The 26,099-nt window shown below is 38.8% G+C and overlaps 1 protein-coding gene across 2 annotated transcripts; it reads right to left on the bottom strand.

The window, feature by feature from the left end:
* Window positions 1-4,051: 4,051 nt before the first annotated feature.
* PWP1 (PWP1 homolog, endonuclein) lies at window positions 4,052-25,381 on the bottom strand. Of its 2 annotated transcripts, XM_060164310.1 has the most exons (15): window positions 25,151-25,381; window positions 23,029-23,087; window positions 22,708-22,892; window positions 21,060-21,145; window positions 20,863-20,959; window positions 18,296-18,406; window positions 17,376-17,506; window positions 16,680-16,741; window positions 10,817-10,913; window positions 10,087-10,148; window positions 8,740-8,851; window positions 6,945-7,035; window positions 6,731-6,852; window positions 5,230-5,335; window positions 4,052-4,404 (listed from the first exon to the last, which is right to left on the bottom strand). In XM_060164310.1, the coding sequence occupies exons 1-15, from the start codon at window positions 25,220-25,222 to the stop codon at window positions 4,295-4,297; spliced, it is 1,503 nt and encodes a 500-aa protein (XP_060020293.1). In that variant the 5' UTR covers window positions 25,223-25,381; the 3' UTR covers window positions 4,052-4,294. The 2 variants fall into 2 exon arrangements, with proteins under 2 accessions (XP_060020293.1, XP_060020294.1); XM_060164311.1 differs by lacking the exon at window positions 25,151-25,381 and having other exon boundaries at window positions 22,708-22,887; window positions 23,029-23,081.
* Between the last annotated feature and the right edge of the window lie 718 nt (window positions 25,382-26,099).

Consider the following 26,099-nt stretch of genomic DNA (forward strand, 5'->3'; position numbering starts at 1 on the left):
AATGCCCTCAAGGTATATCCATGCTGTCACAAGTGGCAAGATTTCCTTCTTTTTTATGACTCATTATGTGTGTGTACCACATTTTTAAAAATTTATTTTTATTTGTTGCTGTTGGGTCTTCAATGCTGTGCGCAGGGTTTCTCTAGTTGCGGCAAGTGGGTGCTACTCTTCATTGTGGTGCACGGGCTTCTCATTGCGGTGGCTTCTCTTGTTGCAGAGCATGGGCTCTAGGTGTGTGGGCTCTAGAGCGCAGGCTCAGTAGTTGTGGCACACGGGCTTAGTTGCTTCACTGCATGTGGGATCTTCCTGGACCAGGGATCGAACCCGTGTCCCCTGCATTGGCAGGTGGATTCTTTTTTTTTTTTTTTTGCGGCACGCGGGCCTCTCACCACTGTGGCCTCTCCCGTCGCGCAGCACAGGCTCTGGACGCGCAGGCCCAGCAACCATGGCTCACGGGCCCAGGCGCCCCGCAGCATGCAGGATCCTCCCAGACCAGGGCACAAACCCACGTCCCCTGCATCGGCAGGCAGACTCTCAACCACTGCACCACCAGGGAAACCCGGCAGGTGGATTCTTAACCACTGCACCACCAGGTAAGTCCCCACATTTTCTTTATTCATCCATTGACAGACACTTGGGTTGTTTCCATGTCTTGGCTATTTAAGTAATGCTGCAGTGAACACTGGTGGTTCATGTATCTGTTTTAGTGTTTTCATTTCCTTCAAATGAATACCTAGAATTGCTGGATCATATGTTAGTGCTATTTTTAATTTTTTGAGGAACCTCCATACATTTTCCATAGTAGCTGCACCAATTTACACTCCCACTAACAGTGCACAAGGGTTCCCTTCTTTTCAGATCTTTGCCAACATATTATTTCATGTGTCTTTGATTAATAGCCATTCCAGCAGGTGAGGTGACATCTGATGTAGTTTTGGCTTGCATTTACCTGATGATTAGTAATGTTCATTACCTTTTCATGTACCTGTGGCTTCTGTATGTCTTCTTTGGAAAAATGTCTTTTCATATCCTCTATCCATATTTAAACTGGGTGATTTTTGCTGTTGAGTTATATGAGTTCTTTATACATTTTGGATCTTAACCCCTTATCAGATATATAATTTGCAAATATTTGCTCCCATTCTGTAGATTGCCTCTTCATTTCATTTTGTTGGTTTCTTTTGCTGTGTAGGTGCTTTTTAGTTTGATGTAGCCCCACTTGTTTTTTACTTTTGTTCCCTTTGCTTTTTGTCAGATCCAAAAAAATTACTGCTAAGACCAATGTCAAGGAAATTGCTGTGTATGTTTTCTTCTAAGAGTTTTATGGTCTCAGGTCTACTAGTCAAGTCTTTAATCTACTTTGAGTTAATTTTTGTGTATGGTGTGAGATAGTGGTCGTTTCCCAACACCATTTATTGAAGAGAGACTGCCCTTTTCCCATTGTATGTTCTTGGTCCTGTGTTGTAAATTAACCATATGCGTGGGTTTATTTCCAGGCTGTTTATTCCATTGATCTGTATCTGTTTTTATGCCAGTATCATACGGTTTTGATTACTATAGCTTTGTAATATAGTTTGAAATCAAGAAGCATATGCTTTTAGCTTTGTTCTTTCTCAAGATTTCTTTGGCTATTTAGGATCTTTTGTGGTTCCCCACAAATTACAGGATTATTTATTTAACTTTTGTGAAAAATGCCATTTGAATTTTAACAGGGGTTGCATTGAAGATGCAGATTGCTTTGGTTAGTTCCTGCATTTCAATAGTATTCATCTCCTCCACAAGCACTGAATATCTTTCCACTTATTTGTGTCTTCAGTTTCTCTCATCAGTGTCTTAGTTTGCAATGTATAGGTCTTTCACCTCCTCATTAAATTTATTCCTAGGTAGTTTATTCTTTTTGATGCAATTGTAAATGGCATTGCTTTCTTCTTTTTCTGATAGTTGGTTATTGGTGTATAGAAATGCAACAGATTTCTGTGTATTGATTTTGTATCCTGCAACTTTACTGAATTTATTCTAATTTTTTTAATAGAGTCTTTAGAGTTTTCTATACATATTATGTCATCCACAAACAGTGACAATTTTACTGCTTTCTGATTTGGATTTTTATTTTTCCTAATTGCCCTGGCTAGGGCTTCCAATACTACATTGAATAAAAGTGGTGAGTGGCGGCATCCTTGTCTTGTTCCTGATCTTAGACGAAAAGCTTTCAGCTTTTCACCACTGAATATGATGTTAGCTGTGGGCTTGTCATATATGTCCTTTATTATGTTGAGGTACATTCCCTCTATACCCACCTTGTTTTTACCATAAATTGATGCTGAATTTGTCAAATGTGATTTTTTTTTGCATCTATTGGATGATCCTATGAGTTTTATCCTTTTTTTTTTTTGGTTAATGTGGTGTATCATATTAATTGATTTGCAGATGTTGAACCATTCTTACATCCTTGGGGTAAATCTGACTCAGTCATGCTGTATGATCCTTTTAATGTATTGCTGAATCCAGTTTGCTAATATTGATATTTTGTGGATTTTCACATCTATATTTATGAGGGATACTGGCCTTTAATTTTCTTTTCTTGGGGCATCCTTGTCTGGTTTTGGTATCAGGGTAATGCTGGCCTTCTAAAATGAGTTTGGAAGTATTCCCTCCACTTATATTTTTTGGAAGAGTTTGAGGATTGGTATTAACTTTGGTATAATTCACCATTGAAGACATCTGGTCCTGGACTTTACTGGAAGGGTTTTGGTTACTGACTCAACATTCTTACTAGTAATTGGTGTGTTCAGATTTTCTATTTCTTCGTGATTCAGTCTTGGTAGTTGTCCAATTTGTTGATGTACGGCGCTCATAGTAGTCTCTTATGATCCTTTGTATTTCTGGGGTATTGAGGTATAACATTTCCCCTTTCAGTTCTGATTTTAAGTCCTCATCTCTTTTTTTTTCCCTTACTGAGTCAAGCAAAAGGTTTGTCAGTTTATCTTTTTGAAAAGTAGCTCTTGGTTTCATCTTTTCTATTGTCTTTTTAGCCTCTATTCCATTTATTTCCATGATCTTTTTCCTTCTGTCTACTAACTTCGGGCTTTGTTCTTCTTTTTCTAGTTCCTTGAGGTGTAAAGTGAGGTCATTTGTTTGAAATCTTTGTTTCTTGATGGTAGGCATTGCTAAGAACTTTTCTCTTAGAACTACCCTTGCTGCATCCCATAAATTATGGTATGTTGTATTTCCATTTTCATTGTTCTTTTGATTTCTTTGACACATTAGTTGTTCAATAGGATGTTGTTTAATCCTCACATATTTGTGAAATTTTCCAATTTTCTTCTTGTAACTTATGTCTAGTTTCATAACTGTAGTTAGAAAAGATGCTTTATATGATTTTAGTCTTCTTAAATTTATTGAGACTCATATTTGTGGTGTAACATCATCTGTCCTGGAGAATATTCCATGTGTGCTTGAGAAGAATGTGTATTCTCTTGCTTTGGGTGGAATATTCTATATATGTCTGAGTCCATCTGGTCTAGTGTGTCGTTTAAGGCTGATGTTTCCTTATTTTCTGTCTGAATGAGCTACCCATTGGTGAAAGTAGGGTACTAAAGTCTCCTACTAGTAATTGTATTGCTACTTCTCCTTTTAGCTCTTTTACCATTTGCTTTATTTATTCACCCAACATAAGGGTACCTAAATATTTATTTACAAATGTTATATCCTCTTGTTGAACTATCATTATGTAATGCCTCTTTTGTTTGGTAACACTGAATACTATGCTATGGACAAAAAAAGGCATATGCCACTTTTAAGAGAGTAGCACTAAGAACATTTCTAAGTCATGAGCACTAATTGGAGAACAACTGGTCAGGAAAGTGTAGTCCCAGAAGGACCTGCCTGTGCTCATAGTCTACTGTGCAATCTTGGCCTAATTACCACTTTTCCAGGCCTGGGTTTACCCATCTTTTAAGATATTAAGAGGATTTTCCTCTTTTAAAATTCTATGAAGTACTACTTATTTTACAAACCTAGACTATCTGTGACAGATGGCATACTTAAGAAATTATTTTTAAAAAACCTTTTTTATTATCCCTTTCAAGAAATGCAAGTGGAGCCCTATATACCACATGCTTGAAAGGTTAGTACAAAGACCAGCCCCGTTTGTTTGTGCTGCCACCACAGCTGCAGAGAGGAATGTCAGGCAATTTTGTTTCAGTCATTTTGATGGCTGCAGCAGGGAACATCTTTAGGCCAGCTTTAAAAAACTGAGTTAGGGTAAATAAAACAGGAAACTGTATGCTCTTCATTAAGACTCCATTGGTGTTGCTGAGCTCCTGCTCCCAAAAGGGCCACTAACAGATGAATTTCTTGTATTGCTGAGAACAAGCCTCTCTCGTCTTCCAAATGCTTCATTTACTAAAACATAAATAAATGGTTAAGAAGCTACCAGATCAGAAAACTAAGACCCTATAATATAAAAAGAGACTAAAATGTAGACATGAGCAATGAGGTTCTCTATCTACCCTGTGGTGGTGATTTTGTTTTGAAAAATATATATTTAGCACTTTATAAATGGGTAAGTAACCAGCTCAAAAGTCCAAGATAATGTTCTGAAGTTTTAACTATGTTTTAAATTGGTCCTCCTTTTTTTAATACTTTCTTTGCCTTGTCCTGGATTTATCAAATCCACCATGATAACAGATGTCCAAGCCCTTATAACAGTGACTCTATCCTTCCCTTATTGTACTTCTGATTGTTTCCTACCTTCATCTTTCTCTGTATCATGATCAGAATAGAACTTTGTGGATTTAGGACCCCAGTGGAGGGAAGAATCAGTAAGTAATAGAAGGGAACAGAGTGGCCCCTTCAGGAAAGCTGGATTTTCTAGGAAGTAGTTGAAAAAAGGCAGACTTACTCACACTGGGAAGAGGAGGGGCCATTCTTTGAGACCATACTATATATCCTTCCAGCTTTCCAATAAAATCTTTCATTTTTAAAATTCAAATTTTGTCATAAAGATATTTAAAAATTATCTACATTTAAAGTGTGAAGACAAATTTATTTGTGAACATGAACATTTCCAAATTACAATTTGATCTTATCTGTTTCCTAAGCAGACTGTACTAGAGGATGAACACTGGATCCATCTTTGTTATCTCCTTAATGTATTCAAGCCACAGATTCTACTACTTTAGCTCTTATACAACTCATCCAGAAAAAGCAGGAAATTAAGATTCTTACCTGAAGAGATTGTGCTTATATCCCAGACCCGAAGCCCTTCTTTCTGACCTCCAAAAGCATAAATAAATGGTAAATCAGGGCAACAGGAAGAACAGAAGAGAACTCCCTGAGAAGAGAATACAAAGTCAGTGATTTCAGTTTTTCCAGAAAGCTCTAATCTTGATCCCTACTCCTGTCTACAAGAACCTATGATTGGAATGGTTACTCAAAACCAACTCACCAGTATCTCTTTCAAGGCTCTTGCAAAGGTAGTTCACAGTCAAGTTGGAAGGGCTATCTCTACAATACAAAGCTGGACAAGTTCAGCATGATGGACATTCCGGGAAGACAAGTGTATGCTCTGACCACTCAGGTCTCTCTCTCCATTGTCATTCTAATAGGGACCTCCTAATTAATCTAATCTGCTAAATATTCCCATAATGATGCTGATACCAGATGTCATTATTCAATCATTTAAAATTTTTAACTCTATTACAACATTTGCATCATAGAAAATACAAAAAAGTATAAAAATCACTCTGAGATAACCAGCTGTTCATGTTTTGGGACAGGGTCTTCTAGATTTAAATATAAGCATTCAAAGACTTAAGTATTTAAATATATGCATGGAATGATGCTATAAAAACTGCTCTGTAACCTGCCTTTCCACAAATATATTTTTATATATATATATACATACATATATACAATTTTAAACAGCTGTGTGCAGTGTTCTATGTCTGCAATTTAAATTTTGTAATTTAGCGCCTGGCATACAGTATATGCTCAATAAATATTTGATGAATGAATTATTGAATTCCAGTTACTTCTAAAACTCTTGCTACTATGTAGTAATTAGTGTAGTAAGAACTAGTTATACAAAGAAGTAGGTGATAAACTGACCTCAACCACTATGGTGCCCTATAAAGGTTCAAGATTTCCTGGGATGGTCCTGATTTTAAGGTTAAAAAATTGTGGAACTTATGGTTACCTGGGGGGAAAGGGGGAGAGGGATAGTTAGGGAATTTGGGTTGACATGTACACAGTGCTATATTTAATATGGATAACCAACAAGAACCTACTGTATAGCACAGGGAACTCTGCTCAGTATTATGTAACAACCTAAATGGGAAAAGAATTTGAAAAAGAACAGATACATGTGTATGTATAACTGTATCACTTTACTGTATACCTGAAACTAACATTGTTAATCAACTGTACTCCAATATAAAAGAAAAAGTTAAAAAAAAAATGTGGCCATTCCACTTGTGTCCTTGAAAACCACCCCCTCATCATCCTTGTTTTTCCCAGCAACTGTTAATCATGTGAGTTGGAAAAGGAACCAGCTAGTCATTGATTTCTCCCCAAACTGTCCTAAGTTATAAAACTTGCACAAATTTGACTAAGCCCCAAATTAACCTCCCAACAAATCCATATTCTTTAGTGCAATGATTCCTAGAGAAAGACAAACGACACGACAGATCAGAAACAAAAAAACCAAGATGCCCAGGGATATTCTTACCATTTTCATGTCCCTAGAGTGAACTAGGCTTGGCCTATCTCCTAATATGTCCCAGATCTTCACATACTTGTCCGCTGATGCAGTCACAAGACAGCCCTTGATTTGACTACTTAGATCAAGACCTAGAGGAAGATAAGTTCAGAGACTCTCACTTTGAAATAAATTTACTTCATCATAGGTTAATAGAGACGAAAGAAACAGTATTCTTGCTCACCAGAAATTTCATCATTGTGTGCATTAAGTGTAAAAATTGGCTTATCTGAACGTGCATCCAAATTATATACAAAGCCGTCATCTGTACTGGCCTGGAAAGAGTAAAAGATGGGCAAGGTAATATTACATGACAATAAAATTTAGCAATGGGTAAACAGTATAAATCATTGTGAAAATCAGCTATGTACCTGACTTAGCTGAAGAGCTTATTACAAATTAACATGGACATAAAGAATTTACTTGTGGATAAGTCGAGTTGGTTCTTACAAGGACTAGTTTAGCTGACATGTCTATTAGGCAGTTGGATATGAGTATGAAGCTGTGGTAGTGATACAGACTGCAGAGATATGGAAGCACAGAGGCAGAAGTTACATCCATTGAGAACAGAGGGGATACACCCTGGGAGTGTATAATTAAGAGCACTGTGTTGAGGACAGAGACCTGGAGAGCACAGCCACTTACGGTAGAGGCTGAGGAGGAGCTCACAGAAGTAAGAATCAAAGAGGGAGGAGGGAATAACTGTTAAAGAAGCCAAGGGAAGAGGGGTTCTGAAGAAAGGAGTGACAATGCTGTCAATATTTTGGCAGAGATTTAATCAGATAAGGACTGAAAGGCAGATTACAGTTCCACTTTGAAGAAAGGAAGAGAAAATTTTGAAGGAATTAAGAGACCTAGTCAAGGACAGGAGACAGAAACTTGAGCCTATATACAGGCCAAGGGCAATAGCCAGGACAGGAAAAAGGGAGGGGAAAAAAGGACAACTGATGCAGTCTTGAAGGTGGAGCTGCAGATGGGCATAAAAACAGAAGAGGGAGATCCCATCCTTTGAGACTGGAGGGAAAGGGGTAAGCCATTTGATTACTTTCCATTTCCCTAAATATTTGTGAATTTAGTACTGATAACCATTTGTTAGCAAATAACCTCAGGAAATATGTGTGCCTGCCTGTGAGAGCCAAAGTACAGTACAACATTCAGATATAACGGGGACTTCACTCCTGGTAACTGTAAGATGAAATCTGGCTTAAGGGAGCTCAGCTGGGAACTGCATGCAACTCCACACAGAGGAGATTAAATGTTCCCACAAGTGCAGGAAACTTATTAAAATTGTTCACATATTTTAAGAAAGCTGTTTTTTAAAGAATTCCTTTCCTCATTTACAAAGCACTACGTATTTGCTTTAGGAAAATTAGGCAATATATGGATGTATCACAATTTCTCTAATTAATCTTCCCTTCTGGATAAAAGCTGGGATTTTATTTTTCCATGGATTGAAATGTCAGTGGCATCTTTGGATCCTACATGGAAAACTGTTATCCTACAGATATTAAGGGTATTTACAAAATGATCGTAAACTATCTGGGAGATGGTGGTATATTAAATGCTATATTAGTTAAATAGGCCAGCATTTGCATCACTGGAGCTCCATTTAAGTACTAATATATAAATAAAGGAATTTTTTTTTGGACTGCTTTAACCATTAAAAAACATAAAAAGAACATTAGTCATGCTTAGTATTTCAAAGTAATTTTAAAATGATCAACTAATTACAACTAATAAAATGTGACACTTTGGAATGATTGGAAATTAGCAAAATCATTTACATGTTTACTGTCTTTTTGTGGCAAATCCACTGTTCTCTTATTAAAAATATATTTTTGTTTTTAAAGAAAACCCAAACCCAAATACTTCACACTGTTAATACAGAAAAAGCTTTTCAGAGATTCTCTCTACAATGGAAGTAAAGAAAAAAAGTCATTAATAACCTGATAAACGAACAGTGATATGCACACTCTTACCAAAAAATGACAAGGTGAAAAGTGATTCCAAGTCACTCTCTCGATCTGCCCACTGAATCGCCACATTCGATGGCTTTCCTCTGGACTTCGGCAGTCATACAAAGCCACCGACCTGGATGTGTTCAGGCAAAGTTAGGATTTTAAGGGTTCAATTTTCCTGTATGTTTTAATTTATTTTTAATGAAATGGTAATAAAACAACACCATGAAATCAAGATCAAATTATTTAAAGCCTATTTTAAGTAGAAAAATCAACTCATCTAAAAGTAGAAGAGTTGATTTTTACTAATTGGTGGACTCTGGTCCTGTCACTTGAAGACACTGGTAGCTCTGGATGTCACAGTGGCCTTGACCTCCCCCAGACTGAATCCTCTACTTCCAAGATGAATCCTCTCTATTTCCAAAAGAATGGGACAATTTCTAATTTCCCCTTCCCCAGTAGTGCTCAGAGCCAGATAACTCACATCTCAGCCACATTTACTCTTTACAAGCAGGCTACTGTGTTGGGGGAACTGATAAATAGACTTTTGCAATTTTTGCATGAATCCCAACTAAAAAATGTAAATATAGGACTCTTCAAAAGGGTAAGGAATCAAAATAAAGACTGCAAGTTGGTTTCTGTTTCTACTAGCTACCTCTCCTACCTTCACACCCAATCTGTAAAAAGCACACATATGACTGGAACCCCCCCTGTGGTTGACCACAGTGGTCCCAATTCTTCACTTCTCCCTACATCCATGCCTTCTGTCAGTGATCTGACAGTTCCTCCCCTAAAGGCAGAGTTCATTTCCCACTCCATGTGATGTCTATTTTGGCCAAGAGTAAGACAGACGTGTATTAGGTCTGAGCCCAGGTCTTAAGAGGCCTTGGTGTCTCTGCTTGTACTCCTGACCTTGCTATGGCAACACATGTGGGCCAGCCCGCTGGTCCCAGGAAGATGTGAAACACGAGGAAGGGGAGCCAGGTCTCCAGACCCAGCCTGAACAAGCCAAGATTAGCAGAGCTACCAGTTGAATCTAGCCTCGATTAGCTCAACCCTGCAGGTGATAAGAAATAAATGTTCACTGCTTTAAGTCACTGAATTTTGGGATGGCTTATTTCACAGCAATGTCTAACTCATACACCCGCTAAAAAAATCAAAGTAGTTGCTAGTTAGGAACTACATTATAACAGAACCATATTCCCTTGCAGATTGAAAGGATCAAGTTGAAAGGACAAATAAGTAGTCCTACAAATTTAAACACACAGAAGCCTCAGTAATAAATTCTACCTGAGCATCAAGCGACACTTTCTGAATTAGTTCAAGAGGATAAAAACGACAGCAATAATTCCTGAAATGCTTTCTTACTTATCATATGATCCAGAAATCAGAGTCTGTGCTTCAAATGGATGAAACTGGAGAGTCTGGACCTAAAAAGAAGAAACATAAATGAATAGATCAATGTTTGTTTTGGTTTGGTAAAACTGCCTTATACTTGGTGAGACTCAATCTGGCAGTGTTTCTACAGGTTTTTCCCTTTGAAATGTAGTACTATTTAAAGAAATGTAAATGTACTGCATAATCAAAAGGTCAAAACATACTTCTGAATAAAGGCTGACACTTAAGAGACACAATGCAGCATCACCCAAATTGTGCTTGGCAGTATACCTATGTCCCTCATGCTAAACTATAATCAGAAGAAAAAATGGGAGCTGTCAAACTTACTGGGCAACTCCACACGTTCCGGAAGTTTCACAATGTACATTAGCACATTAGATCCCTGGGTTCTGTAGTAACATCTGTTAAATTCTTTAACCCCATTTGGTGACTGATACCCCTTCATCCCTTTTTAGGAGCCTCTGTAAAAATGCTGCAAAGCACTAATGTTCCTAGTCACTTCACCTTTCTGCACCCATTTTTGCATCTCTCAGGTGGGTAATTATAACTATCACGAAGGGCTCTGTGAAGGATCCAGTGAGATAGCATGTCAAAGCACTTTGTAATTCACAGAAAGCCATATATAAATGTTTGGGATTATTTGTAGTCAATATACGTCTCAGAGTTTTTAGAATCCCTTTTATCCATTAAATCACCATACCTTGTCTGTATGTACGGCAAGGCTGGCTGCTGGTTTCCCCAAGGACATATCCCACAGAATAACAGTGTTATCAGCTGATGCACTGGCCAGCACATTTCTGAGAAAGGGAGGAAACAAATCAGGTAATCTTTTAAAAATCAAGAGGATTACATGTAAGAATTCCATTTACAATACCATCAAAAAGAATAAAATACTTAGGAATAAATTTAGCAAAAGAAAAGTAAGATTTTTAATATACTGAAAACAAAGATTGTTGAAGGAAATTAAAGAGTATCTAAATTAATGGAAGGTCATTTCATGCTCACGGACTGGAAGGCTTAACATTAAGACAGAAATATTGCCAACTACAGACTGATTTATAGATTCAGCCACAATCCCAGCTGACCCTTTTGCAGAAAACTGAATGCTGGTTTTAAAAATTGATATGGAAATGCAAGGGACCCAGACTACTCAAAATAATCTTGAAAAAAGGAGAGCAAGTTGAAAAGTTCACAGTTCCTGATTTCAAAACTGACTGAAAAACAACAGTAATCGTAACAATGTGGTACTGGCATAGGACATACAGAATAGAAAAGTCCAGAATTAAACCCTCAAATTTATGTTCTTATGTTCACTCGTTTTTGACAAGGGTGCTAAGAGTATTTATGCTTAGTTCAATGGGGAAAAAAACAGTATCTTCAACAAATGACTCAGGGTCAACTGGATATTCTACAGCAAAAAAATGAAGATAGAGCCCCACCTCACACTATACACAAAAAGGGATTCAAAATAGATCACAGGTCTACTAAACATAACAGCTAAAGCTCTAAAGCACTCAAAAAAAAAAAAACTCAAAATACCCCAGGTATAAATCTTCATGACAATGGGTTAGGCAATGGTCTTAGATATGACACCAAAAGCAAAAACAAAAGAAAGAAACTGGATATCATCAGCATGAAAAACTTTTGTGATGCAAATAAGACTACCAAGAAAGTGAAAAAACAACCCACTGGAGAAAATATTTGTAAATCATATATGTGATAAAGTGCTTGTATCTAGAATACATAAAGAACTCTCAACCAAAAAATAAACAGACAAACCCAATCAGAAGATGGGCAAAGGATCTGAACAGACATTTCTCCAAAGAAGATATACAAATGGCCAATGAGCGTGTGAAAAGATGCTCAACACCATTAGTCATTAGGGAAATGAAAATCAAAAAAATGGGAGACCACTTCATACAGGATCTCTATAATGAAAAAGATAGACAAGCGCTAGCAAGATGTAGAGAAACTGGAACCCCCCTACATTGCTGGTGGGAATGTAAATGGTAGAGACACTACCACATGACCTAGCAATTAAACTCTTAGGTATGTATCCAAGAAAATGAAAACATATGTCCATGCAAAAACTTGTTCATGAATGTTCACAGCAGCATTATTCATAATATGCAAAAACAAACTAAATGTCCATTAACTGGTGAATGGATACACAAAATGTGGTATATCCATACAAGAGAATATTATTCAGCAATAGAAAATGAGGTACTGACAGACGATGCAACATGGATGGACCTTGAAAACATTATGCTAAGTGACAGAAGCCAGATACATATGGCCACGTATTATATGATTCCATTTTTAGGAAATGTCCAGAATAGGCAAATCCACAGAGACAGAAAGCATATGAGTAAGCTACCAGGGGCTGGAGGGACAGGAGAACGAGGAGTGACTGCTAATGGGTATGGCATGGTTTTTGGACTGATGAAAATGTTATGGAATTAGACAGTGGTGACGGCTGCATAACTTTGTGAATATACTGAAAACTACTGAATTATATACTTTAAAAGAGTGGATTTTATGACGTGTACTTGCTAGGTCATATATTATGAATTACATCTCAACTGTTTTTTTTTCTTCCTTAAAAAAGAGCATTAAATGCTATTAACAGAAAAAACCCAATATGTCTACCTCTTAGGGATCAAGCACTAATAATGTAGTTCTACAGCGGAACACAGGCTTTAGGGCCCAGAAAACCTGAAATGGAGTCTTGGTGCTGCCACTTGCCTGCCAACGAGAATGAAACAACCAACCTCAAAGAGCTGCTATGCAAGAACCTGGCTGAGTAACTGGGACATAGCAGGCCCTTGATAAATGTTAGCTGCCTCCTAAAAATACAGATACTCCTGAAATTGAAAGCTCATTCTTCAACATCGAACTTTAACATGGCTCAACACAAAATTAGGCCATTAGTGACAGTAATGTTTTTGTTCAGAAAACCAATATACTGTTGAAATAAAATGCTGATGGACTCATTTTCAGATATTATTTCCTCAATAAATTACTTCCATTATACAAACTACTTTCAGTTTTGTAACTCACATTTCAGTGATATATGCAAGGTCTCTTAGGAGGATCATGTATATTCAGGTCATGCTAGCTTTTTTCTACCATTAAGTCCCACATACAGGTCACAATGTTTTCAGTCCTTAGCATTTTATAAATTAAATATTAATTTAAATTTCCAGTAACTAGTTTATTTATATTCTATGTCTCCCAACAGCAAAAAGTTAAAATTCCACAGTACATTTTTCATCCCAGTCATTCCAAAAATATCTGAGATTCCTCCCACATTAAAGTTCTTATTATATGAGGCGAAAAAAACAAAAACAAAACTTCTGAACACTACAACCGCAAGAAGAGCACTCCAACAAGAGTATGAATTAGCAGAGAACATGCATTTTTTTTTTTCCTGGGAGGATTTTACTAGAAACCAAGGGCCCCACCAGTAACAAGGTCAACATGTTATTCCTCACCATAATCCTAAACTCTGTGCACCAGAGTATGGGACATATTTTAAAGCATACTGCACCTTTTCAGTAAAGAAAGGGGAAAGGAGAACGAAGATCTAAAATAAGATAGAGAAAGGAGAGTGAAGGAGCAAAGAAATCTGTGGCACTGAAGTCAAAGAGATGCGAGTGCAGATGGGGATGGAAGGGAGTACAGGTGCTGATAAGGGTCTAAATGGAACTAGGGAATTGTGGCTGGGGAAAGGAATTGATGAGTCAGTTGGAATACTGACGAGAGGTTGTTCCATTAGAAAAAACTTTCAGTTGCTCAAAGTAACAGTTGCTATATAAGAATTTATATATAAAATTGGGTTTCTAAAAGCATGGTACACTCATTATTAGATCTCTTATTTATCTCCCCATTCGTCAGGATCAGGGCCAATTCAAGCAAAACCCAAACAACTGCCTGTAGCCTGGCAGCAAGAGGTTCATCTGGGGAAGCTTTGAAAATAAAAACAAAAACACCAACAGATTCTTGGGCCCCTGCTCCAGAACAACTGACTCAATCTTGGGGGATTAGAGACTGGGAACTTGTACCTTAAAGGGTTACCCAGAAGTTTCTGATTTGCAGCTATGTTTGGGAAATACTAACCTAAACAACTTTCTCAGGTCCATTTCCCCAAATAGTCGTAACTCTGAAGAGGTCTGAACACAAACAAGATAGGATATCCTTCAGTTAAGCCAGCACTCTGGGATCTTCCTTAGAATGCTCATAATTATAGTGTCCAGTGTAATAGAAATGCTTTAAAAAAAAGTGCCCTGGCTAATCCAGTTTGTTCTTACCCCCCTTAAGTAAGCTGTACTCAACCTAATGCTTACCTCCCTTGCCTTAGCAGCCCCTCAAACCAACTACACTATTAGGAAAATGGCCCCTTTGCAGTAATTGTTGTTTGAGGATAAGTATGAAAAATATGTGGATGACATGCAAAAGAATTAAGGTGAACCCTTACCTTACACAGTATAGAAAAATTAACTCAAAATGAATCAAAGACTTAAGAGCTAAAACTATACTTTTAGGGGAAAATCTTCATGACAATGGATTTGGCAATGATTTCTTGGCTATAATACTAAAAGCACAGGCAACAAAAGTAAAAATGAACTGTACTACATCAAAATGAAAAACTTCTGTGCATCAAAGGACACTTCAATAGAGTTAAAGGCAACCAATCGAATGGGGGAAAATACTGGCAAATCATAAATCTCATAAGAGATTAACATTCAGAATATATAAAGAACTCACACAACTCAAAAACATAAAACCAAACAACCAATTGAAAAATGGACAAAAAGACTTGGATAGACATTTCTCCAAAGAATATATAAAAATGGCCAATAAGTACTTGAAAAGATGATCAACAGCACTAATCATTAAGGAAATGCAAATCAAAACTGCAATGAGGGCTTCCCTGGTGGCGCAGTGGTTAAGAATCTGCCTGCCAATGCAGGGGACACGGATTCAAGCCCTAGTCCGGGAAGATCCCACATGCCGCAGAGCAACTAAGCCCGTGCGCCACAACTCCTGAGCCTGCACTCTAGAGCCCACAAGCCACAACTACTGAGCCCACGCACCACATCTACTGAAGCCCGCACACTCTAGGGCCCATGCTCTGCAACAAGAGAAGCCACCGCAGTGAGAAGCCTGCGCACCACAACGAAGAGTAGCCCCTGCTCGCGGCAACTAGAGAAAGCCCACGCACAGCAACGAAGACCCAACACAGCCAAAACTAATAAATAAATAAAAATAAATAAAATAAATAAATTTATATAAAAAACTGCAATGAGATACTGCATCACACCTGTTTGGATGGCTATTATGAAATCAACAATAACAAAAACAGAAGGTATCAAGTGATGGAGAGGATGTGGAAAAACTGGAACCCTTGTGCACTGCTGGAGGGGAGGTAAATGGTGCAATTGCTGTAGAAAACAGTATGGTGGTTCCTCAGAAAGGTAAACATAGAACTACCATTAGATCCAGCAATTCCATTTTTGGCTATATATTCAAAAGAACTGAAAGCAGGGACTCTAACAGATACACATAAACCCACATTATTTATATCTGTGTCAATAACAGCAGCATTATTCACAAAAGCCAAGAGGTGGAAGCAACCCAGGTGTCCATCAACAGATGGATAAACAAAATATGGCATATACGTACAATGGAATATTATTCAGCCTTAAAAAGGAAGGAAGTACTGCCACATGCTACAACTTTTGCTAAGTGAAGTAAGCCAGTCACAAGAGGACAAATACTGTATGATTCCACTTATAACAGGGAGACGCAAGAGGGAGGAGATATGGGGATGTATGTACATGTATAGCTGATTCACTTTGTTATAAAAAAGAAACTAACACACCACTGTAAAGCAATTATACTCCAATAAAGATGTTAAAAAAAAAAAAAGAGGTACCTGGAGGAGTCAACTCATAGAGACAGAAAGTAGAACGGTAGTTACTAGGGCCTGGGGGGAGCAGGAAATGGGGAGTTACTGTTTAATGGGCATATAGTTTCAGTTCTGGAAGATGAAAAGGTTCTGGAGTTGAATGGTGGATCGTTTTGCACAACAATGTGCAAAAATGTCCAATGAACTGTATACCTAAACGTGGTTAAAATGGTAATGTTACATATATTTTACCAGTTTAAAAAAAAAATATATATATATATATATAAAGAACACGTGGATGAGATGTGAAAACTAAATGAAGTGAGAAAAACGTCTTCCCTGAAGAAACAATTCTACTGCACCACTGGCACTGCAGTACATACTGCTTTTTCCCAGTGGTGTTGGAGAGGAGGGCACTTGGTCCCCAAATATGTAATGAGCATCTACTAAGTGAAGAGCTGGCAGGTGATGCTGGGGGGTGCAAGGATACAGACAGCAGAGCTCCTGCCTTCCAGCAGCTTGTACTGCAGGAAAAGAAAATAAAACATGGACACAAAGATGTGAAACTCATAACGTAGAGAGATGAGTGTAGACAGGAGGTAGAATCACGCTGGTTACCGTCTTTAACAGTCCTGCAAATGGTATTTTTTACCTGATCAGCTTATTCCAAGAAAGGTCAAGGACAGCATCGGTATGCCCATCTGCTGAGGAATTCTGTAATAATTGTTTAATTACTTTTGGTATTAAAGTACACCCCCAAATAAAATTGGTATATTAATTTGAAAGATTCTTTAAACCTTATTTTGATTTTAAGTAAACTTGCCCAAATATCTAGGGAAAGAAACACCTTTTCCTCCTCTTACTTGAGAGACGTGATAAATGTTCTTTACAGGGAAGAAACTATAGTTCTTAACCTAGGTGCTATAATTCTACAAGTCAATCCTCACCCCACCCATCTCTCCCCCACCAAAAACCTGAGTTTTCAAAGCTACAGGAATACATGGATATTTAGAATTCAACGTACTCAAGGCTAAACAGAAATATTTTAAAAGTTCAAAAATAGCATTTTAGTGTGAACAGCTACTCTCTATGAAGGAAGATCATAACCTTAAGAGTAATTTGTTTTGTGTAAGGATGGATAACGTGCCAGTGGAGGTTTTATATAATCAGAAGTCAATTTTTCTTTGGATGGGCTTTTCAAAACTAGAAACTAGAGTAACTTCATAATTACCTGTCCTATTTCACCAAAAGTGTCTAACTGAAAAAGTGCATGTTCCCATCCCCCGTCCCCAGCCCCACAAACCTCTCTGTTTGTCATCAGAGTTTAAATATCTATTAGCTTGTTTACCTTCTTTCCTTTCTTTTTCTTCTTTTTTGATAGCTTACTTCCAAGTGTAAAGACTGGCTCCAAAGAGTCCACTATATCAAGGTCCCACACTTCAATAACGGGGGTCATGTTTCCCACAGCAATGTAATTTCCTACAGGAGGAAATGATATACTTATGATTTAAAATACAACTCCTAATGAAATACATTACACTTCAGATTAACTGAGTCATGGCTTAGAGCAGTTTCTCTCAAACTTTCGTATGTGTGTACACCACCTGAATGTTGTTAAAATGCAGATTCAGTTTCAGGTCTTGGGTGGGGCCCCAAAACTGCATTTCTAACTGGCTCCTAGGTGATGGCAATGCTGTGCTGCCGTCCTCAGACCACAATTTGAATAACAATTTGAATAACAATTTGAATATCATGAATGTGAACAAGCTTTGCAAACAAGATGTAAGGTATGAGTATTAACAGTTTTTATCCTTGTTAAGAAGTATGCAGGGGCAACTAGTACTGTGCAGCTATGGCCAAAGGGACTAACACGAGCGCCCAATTCTTTCTTCATTTTGGTTTACCTTGATGTTTTCTGAAAAGGGTCATGAACTAAACTCTAGCTGGTAACATCAGACACACCATGCCAGTTTGTAGGTTTGGGATTTTAGGAGACCTTCACACAGTTCTGCAGACCCAAAGCCTCCAGGCCCTGTCCTTCTGCCTATAGTGGAGCAGCAACCTCCTCAGCCTGCCCGAAGTCTGGAGACACACAGACCCTAAACAATTAAGTGATTGTGCTTGGAGAACTATATAACTTCATAAAGTAACATTAACTTCATAAAACATCAATAATTATGAAAACATTCATACAAAATAGGTAACTTATGTGGCTAGGAAAAACACATAGGAGTAGAACCATTGAGCAATCTCAACTTTTCTAATTACCAGTTGAATCATCTGGGCTAGGATCAAAATTCAGCCATTCCACACTCAAAGGGTATGCAGACAACAGGATATCATGGTGGACATAAAAAGAATCTTCTTCTTGATTATAAACTGTGAAGATTGGGAAAAGAGAATTTATTACATCAGAATAAGAAATCATATCCCACTCAAAAGAAAAGATTCTCCCTTTTAAACCTATGGGAGACACTTGCTTAAAGTGAGACATATTTTATGACATTAAAGACATTCCAAAGTATTTATTGCCAGGCAAAAATTTTTCATGTCAAATATATTCCCAGCACCTGGTGTGCCCCAAAGGGGAACAGGAACACTGAGAGAGAATTGACATCTGCCTGAATACTCCATCTGCATGATCCCCAGCTAAAATGGTCCTACCTTCCGGTTCACCAATTACAGAAAACAAACGAGGTCTCCATAAGGAGTACTTCATTATTATTTTATCTTTTAAAGGTCTATCTGGTCATAAGTAAAGAAGAACAAATCAGCACTGGAGAGAAATAACTCATATTTAGAAGTCTAAATGCCTGTCAAAAATTGCTTCTTTAATATTTATTGTTAAGATCAATAAGAAGCCTTTTAAAAATTATATAATGAAACACTGATAAAAATAGAGCCCAAGTAGTCAGAAATTTCCCCCAATATGTTTTTTACTAGAAAGAAGCAATGTTAAGATAAGCTAAGGATTTTTTAAAAATTCTTCAGACCACTGCATCTGGGACAGATCTTGGGATCAGCAGATTCCATGTAATGCTCTATCACATCACGTTATGATAAGAATGTGTTCAAAATGATTAGGTTGTGGCCCTGCAAGAACCTCAACTATGGTCAATGCACTCAGCTTACATTTTAAATAAAAATGATGATGATGCCTTAAAATAATCTTCTTTTAACCATGTCAGATTATTATTCAGAGTTGATTTAGAGTGCAATTTTGAAATTATTCTTGAACAGAGATACACTAGGTAATCTGGAGATTCACACCAAATCCAAGTAAAATATATCATTAATGACCTAACCTAGAACAACGTAGGAATACAACTGCTTTACTTCAACTTCTCAGCTCCTGTCTAAGGCTCACGAGATTCAAAGGAATGACTACAGTAAATTCTCAAATAAGAATGCATAAAAATCAACGATGACAAACTGTAATAGCTGCAATTTTTTGAAATTAGAATTGGTGTTTTAAAAATTCCATCATCATGGTTTACACTTGAAATATGTAAATAGTTCAAAGATAATTAGGAGAATAACTTCACATTGACGTATTTGCTATTTAAAGCCTTTTTGACTTTATAAATAGATCACAATGGGCCATGGAATAAAAATGGCCTGATTGATAGGCTTCCTGAGGGCAGTCTTGAAGAAATTCAAGCTAAAAAATGGAGTAAAACATTAAACCCAAGGGTTTTAATTTTCAAACTGTGTTTCCTATAAGAAAAGGCGTTAGCCTATTAATCTCTTTAAAGCTTCAAAATTTTAAGACAGATGAACAGAAGAGTGTTGGGGAAGGAGAGTATCTGGGCACGAATGGACCTGTCTGAGGACGTGTGCACACAGGAAGGGGCAAAAAAAAGAAAAAGGGAAAATATGGAGGCAGAATATTCCAGATATCTTAAAGGTCTATTTTAAGAAAATAGTCATTAATGTTTGTTGAATTAATAAATATCAACATTAAGAAATATCTGATTTAAGAATTCCAATAAAAAAGAAAAATTCAAATCATTGCCTACTTCAGATTCAAAGTACAGCTGACCCTTGAACAATGCAGAAGTTAGGGATGCTGACCCTCTGCACAGGAGAAAATCCCTGTATAACTTATAGTCCACCCTCTGTATCCCAACCAAACTTGCATCGTGTAGTACTGTAGTATTTACTATTAACAAAAGTCTGCATATAAGTGGATCTATGCAGTTCAACCCCGTGTTGTTCAAGGTTCAACTGTATTCACCTCTGGCTTTAGTGCAAACATTCTCTGCACCGAGAAAGGTGACCAAAATGTTTTGGTCTCTGAAGAAAAATGTGGGCCTCTATGCTGAAGTTTTATGAAAAGATTAAAATGTTTTGCAAAAGGGGATCTATTTGAAATGACTCTGAAAAAAAGCAGGATAAATTATATTGAGTGTAATCTTTGCCACATAAAGAAAAAACAGCCAGAAAGCAAACTGGAGTAAAGAGCCAGGGTAAAAAGTTACCCTACGCTAATGGGATTATAATTTTTTCTTGCATTTTAAAATAGTTTTACTTCCAAGTTTTCTCCATTGAGGGGAAAAAGTTAAAAACTGGCAAAAATGTTTAAACAAAAGATTTAAAAAACCCAGTTAGAACCTTCCAGGTGACCTATTTCCATAAGTAAAGTCAAGTACCAAACTAACACATTGGACTACACATGCCCAGGCACAATAACCAGGAAGTCTGATTTAACTGGTAACCAACTTAAATGAAATACAGACGGATCTGGTGCTTAGAAATCCATAATAGTTACTATGATGGTTATTTTAGTATCACTTAAGTAGAAAACTTTTTAGTAAGGGATGTATCCCACTTACCATGTACCTCTAAATTGCACTGGTCCTGTTCAGCTCTGCCACAAACTATGAGATTGTCATTGGGCTTAATCAAGAAATCTTCACGTTCGTACTGCTCCTAAGTGGAGAAAGAAAAAGTCATTGACTAGAATCAGATATTTGGGAAGGTTTTTCAAACACTTAAGGAGCATAATTAGAAAAGCCATATAGCTATTTACCGTATCTTTCAGAGTAACATAAGGATCTTGATCATTACTCCCATAGACTGTAAGACCCAAAAGAGATTCACCAAGAGTTTCAGTATCTGTAAGAATTCATAAAACAAAATGAATAAAACAGTCATTTTGACAAAAGCATTTTTCCTAAGGCATCCCATCTTTAGACTTAGATCCAACCATCTATTTCATAACTAACACTGGATCATCCACAATTGGGAAAGGAAATAGTGGATAATAATAAATAGGAGTTTAAAAGCCATTTATATTTGGCTCTGGAATGCACATCTGATAGTCTTGGAATACACAATCTTCCATTAAAAGAATCAAATCAAACCAAGAAACTCCCTTTTAGAAAATGTTAGAACTCTACTCAGATCCTCTAGTTTGCTCCTTGTACTCATTATTCAAAAGTGCTACAGAGAGGTGGCCTCGCAGACCTGGAAATAAGTAAGTCCCTAAAACACTGGTATCAACACAATGAAGTAAGGGTTGCTTGGTCAAATAAAATTGAAAAATAATGAGTCTCATAAAGTTAAATAGGTTTCTTTATTGCAAGATGTCTCATAACTACTGATATGCTAACTTGCCTAATGAATCTGAAAGAGAGGATACTACATGCCCTTTTCACCAAACTTATGGCATTCTTTTATGGCATGTCTGCAAAGATGACATAGAGTAGACCCCGAATAACATGAAACTCAGAAGAAGGAAGATACTCTTAATTTTCAGGAGAAACTACTTTAAGGAGGTAGGGCTAATACGTCTTAAACATCTGACAGGCAACAGAGAGGGGAATTTCTACTGGATGAGAAACACAGAGTCAATACTCTGCAGGGTATAGAGAGTATCAGGGAGCAGTGTCTGAATGGCTCTTCTCCAGGCTGGTTAGCTCTTCTTTCTCTGTATTCCCATGGCCTCCGTCCTAGTAGGATGGAAGCCAACCCAGAGGGGCCCATAACCCAGAGTCCAATGGAAAAAACTATCCCCTGCATCTAGTGAAGTACACTGAAAAGCATGAAGGCTTTAGAGCCAGAGAATGTTCAAACCTCAGCTCCATTAATCACCAGCTGCATGATACTGGCAAAGTTATTTCATCTCTGTAAGCCTGTTTTCTCTTCTGTAAAATGGAGGTAATAATTCCTCTCTCATTGCAGGTAAAGAAAAATGAATTACAGATTATCATAACCACTACTTGCAATAAAACATACCATACTAACATTTTTTTGTTTTTTAAATCTTTTTTTTTTTTTTTTTTTTTGCGGTACACGGGCCTCTCACTGCTGTGGCCTCTCCCGTCACGGAGCACAGGCTCCAGACGCACAGGCTCAGCGGCCATGGCTCACGGGCCCAGCTGCTCCGCAGCACGTGGGATCCTCCCGGACCGGGGCATGAACCCACATCCCCTGCATCGGCAGGTGGACTCTCAACCACTGCGCCACCAGGGAAGCCCCCTGTTTTTTAGATCTTAGAGGGCTGAACTGATTTTTTTAAATCAGTTTAGGAAACATGCTGTCTTCCTTGAGCCCGATTATTTGACTGACATAAAGGACAACAGATTCTCAGAGTAAAGCTTTGGTGGAACACTAGAAGCATGATCTAACGCACTGAGTTTGTGATTAAAAACCAGTAGAAGTGGGTGAATTCTAACCTGGGTCACCTTCCTCATCATATTTATCTAAGGCGTACTCGGCCAGCTCATCATCATCCAGCGTCCTGTCATCCTCCGGGTCGCCATCCTCCAGGGGCTCCTGAGGTCGGGCCTGGGTACGGGCACTCTGCATGCCATCTTCTGAAGGATCGCCTGTCTCCTCTTCATCACTGCCACCTTCTTCTCTATGCCAATGAAAAAATAAAAAGTAAAAAGATCACCCAAAAGGCACCGTTCAATAACAAGACCGCCTTGTCGTCATCGTTTAAGATTTACATTTCATCTGGACTTTACTACAGGCGTCAACATCCCAAAACTTACTGTAATTTTTCCTTTGCTTCAGCAATGAGACGTTTCACTTCTTCTTTACTAAGCTCTACCTATAAAAGACCAAACATCTCATTATGATATATTTAAGGAAATCATTTTAAGCCTTTGAATTTAAAAGAAGTTTACAAACTAACATAAAACATAGCTTCAAAAGACATCAAAAGTCAAATGGAGTTTTCACAGGTCCTTACAAATTAAGATCCTTCTCACCTAAAACTGTTAAAAAAAAATCATGTTCGGTCTACCTCTCCAGTCTTTTTCAAAAAAGACAGACTTGTATAAACTGGCTTCTATGAAACCCCATCTCATTTTCTTCCACTTACCCCAACTCCTTGGCCGCTTCTCCCCATTTTTCCTGTGGATATTCCTAAACAAACCACCCTTGCCTTGGTCCTCTGCTCTTTCCCCCGGTATCCCTGCCAAGTATTCACTCATTACGCTGTCACTTCCTTGCAAAGCTCATTCATTCTCAAGACTAAAACCACCATCTCTGAACAGATTACTCCAAACTTTCCCTTCTCTAGCCCTGTATACTGTAGTTCCATTTTTCCAATTGCCTATAAGACTCTCCACTTGGACATCCTGTTCAAAACTGAAGTCATTCTCTTCACTCAAAAACTGGCATTCCCTCACCTAATCAATGCTTCAGTACCTTTTAAAAACGCCCGTATCACTGCTAAACTGTAAGCTCCTTGTCACTGTGTTTTCTGCCCATGGTAGATGATAGATGATGAATCAAACAATCATGCAGTTTGTGCTAAAAGGCCTTTAATAATGTGGAAATCCTCTTGGGTGATGACATTTTACTATTAGCTCCAGAAACTAAAGGTTCTTAAGTTTAATCAAAAGATACTTATTTTTCTAATTTCTCTTATTGATTTGAGTTTTCCTTTCTGGGACTTTGTAGAATAAATTCAATCTCTTCTTCCTATAAACTCTTCAAGCAATGGTTCCAAATTTGTCTGCACATTAGAATCACATGGGGGAATCTTTTAACAATTTCAGGCTCTACTCCAGGCTAATTAAATCACAACACTTGGGAGCTGGTATTTTTTAAGCTCCACAAGTGGTTCCAATGTGTAGACATGTTTGGAAATCACTGTCTTCAAGTATTTGAAAGGCTGTATGTTCCTTTTAAACAACAACTCTTACCTCCTTCAATAATTTTTAATATGAGATGGTTTCCTGTCCCTATTCTACATATACCGCACTGAATGCCTACTGTGAGCCAAACACTGGAGAAACTGGTGAACAAAACAGTCTGTGCCCTGGTGAAATTGGCTCAGTAACATTGAAACAAACACTCCCCCGTCCCTATTTGTTTCATAGCATTTATCCCCACGGACAGAGTATCATATATGCACGTATCAACTCCACAAAGGCAGGGACTTTTCCTGTTTTGTTCATGCCTATCCCAGGACACTGAACAATGCCTAGTACAGAGAAAGCGCTTCCTAAGTATCTGTTGAATAACTTAACTAATCTTCTCCTCTGCTACAGACTCAGCCTCTCACTCCTGTAGGCTTTCCCTTCATGACGTGTCGCGTTTACCTCGCACCCCCACTGCCACATCAACATCTCACTTGGACTACTGCGAGAAATTCCTAATTCAACTCCCAGCCTCACGACACCGTGGTCTCCATACCAGCTCTTCTACACCACAACTTTCATCCAGTTTATTCCTCTAAACGCCGAGCGGAGGAGTGGAAAGTGGAGTTTCACATATGTGCTCCCTCTTCCCCTTATGCCTGGAAACGCACTGGGCTGGTGGGAGACGACGTGGTGTCGTCAGGAAGGCTCTGGGGGAGCTCCCCTTCCGAGCAACACCCCGCCCCCTTCCAGCCCTTGAGGTCCACGTGTTTGCGAACTGGGGGTGGGGCTGGGCTTGGGGGAAGGGACCGTGAGGAGGCGGGGCCCCTGATCCCAGGCCCAGGAGTCCCAGACCCTCGGAGCCGCAGCCCTAATCACGACAAACAAGCCACAGCGGGCCTCACCCCGTCAGTCCCACCAGCCGCGCCAAGGCCGCGCGTTCCGGGTCCAGGTCCCCAGGTGGGGCTGACTCAGGGTGCTGCAAAGAGGCCGCTACCCCTACCTCGGAGCGACCAGGCCTCACCTTGTCTGGCGTCTCTTTGGCCACGCCGCAGCGGACCCAGGCCACGCACGTCACCTGGCGGCTGCGGTTCATCGTCCTCGGCGCAGCGACGCCTCAAGCTAAAGACTTGGCCCCAACGGGTCTCGAAGCCACGCCGCGCTGGGGTCCACACGCTCCCCAACGGGCTCCAGGAGGCGCCTCGGCAGGGCAGAGGCGCGGGGCGCTGCTTCCTGTGGCGTCGGCGCCCGTTTCTGACGTCAGTCGAAGGCGCCTAAACGGGAAAGGGGTGGAGAAAGGGCTGGAAGCTGAAGCAACTGGGCGAGGAATCTGCTGTGTGGGATGATGTGAATGGGCTCTACGGGACACCTGTGACGGTGTGTGCAGGCTTCGTGGAAGCAATGACTAAATAAGTGTAAATGGAACTGTAGGGATCAGAGGCAAATTTCCACCGACCTTTATTTTGCCTCCATAGCCTAAAAGCTGACAAATGGTAGAGGTTTTAGGTTTATTTTTAAAGCTTTCTCCAAAATGAATTTATCTTTTTTTCTTTTCCTGCCGAGACGCGCGGTTTGCGGGATCTTAATTCCCCAACTGGGGATCGAACCCGCTCTGGCAGTGAAAGCGCTGAGTCCTCACCCTAGGACCACCAGGGAATTCCCCCGAAATGAATTTATCATTTCAAGGAGATACTTCCGCCCTTTATATTTCATTACATGCTTGGATGTTACTTATATACTAAGTATACAGTAGTGGTTGTAGCTAGCAGTAGCAAACACAAAGTGCTTGATAGCGTTTTAAGTGCCTTATATTAACTTGGTTACTTCTTAACCCTGTGTGGAAGGTCTTGCTCCCATTTTACATATGGGGAAACATTATCTTTCCCAAGGTCACACAGCTAGTAAGTAGCTAGGATATTAACCCAGGCAGTGTGACTCTACATGCTGGCTATAATCTGTCAGGCTTCTCAGCT

This window comes from Lagenorhynchus albirostris, chromosome 11 (genome assembly GCF_949774975.1).
Source record: "Lagenorhynchus albirostris chromosome 11, mLagAlb1.1, whole genome shotgun sequence".
NCBI lineage: Eukaryota > Metazoa > Chordata > Mammalia > Artiodactyla > Delphinidae > Lagenorhynchus > Lagenorhynchus albirostris.

Bases quoted from the DNA above. Each gene is read 5' to 3' on its own strand.
- PWP1 (XM_060164310.1), bottom strand. From the start codon at position 25,222: ATGAACCGCAGCCGCCAGGTGACGTGCGTGGCCTGGGTCCGCTGCGGC. The intron at 23,088-25,150 runs GTGAGGCCTGGT...GGTCTTTTATAG, and splicing joins CCAAAGAGACGCCAGACAAG to GTAGAGCTTAGTAAAGAAGA. The intron at 17,507-18,295 runs GTAATTAGAAAA...TTCCTCCTGTAG, and splicing joins TAGCCCAGATGATTCAACTG to GAAATTACATTGCTGTGGGA.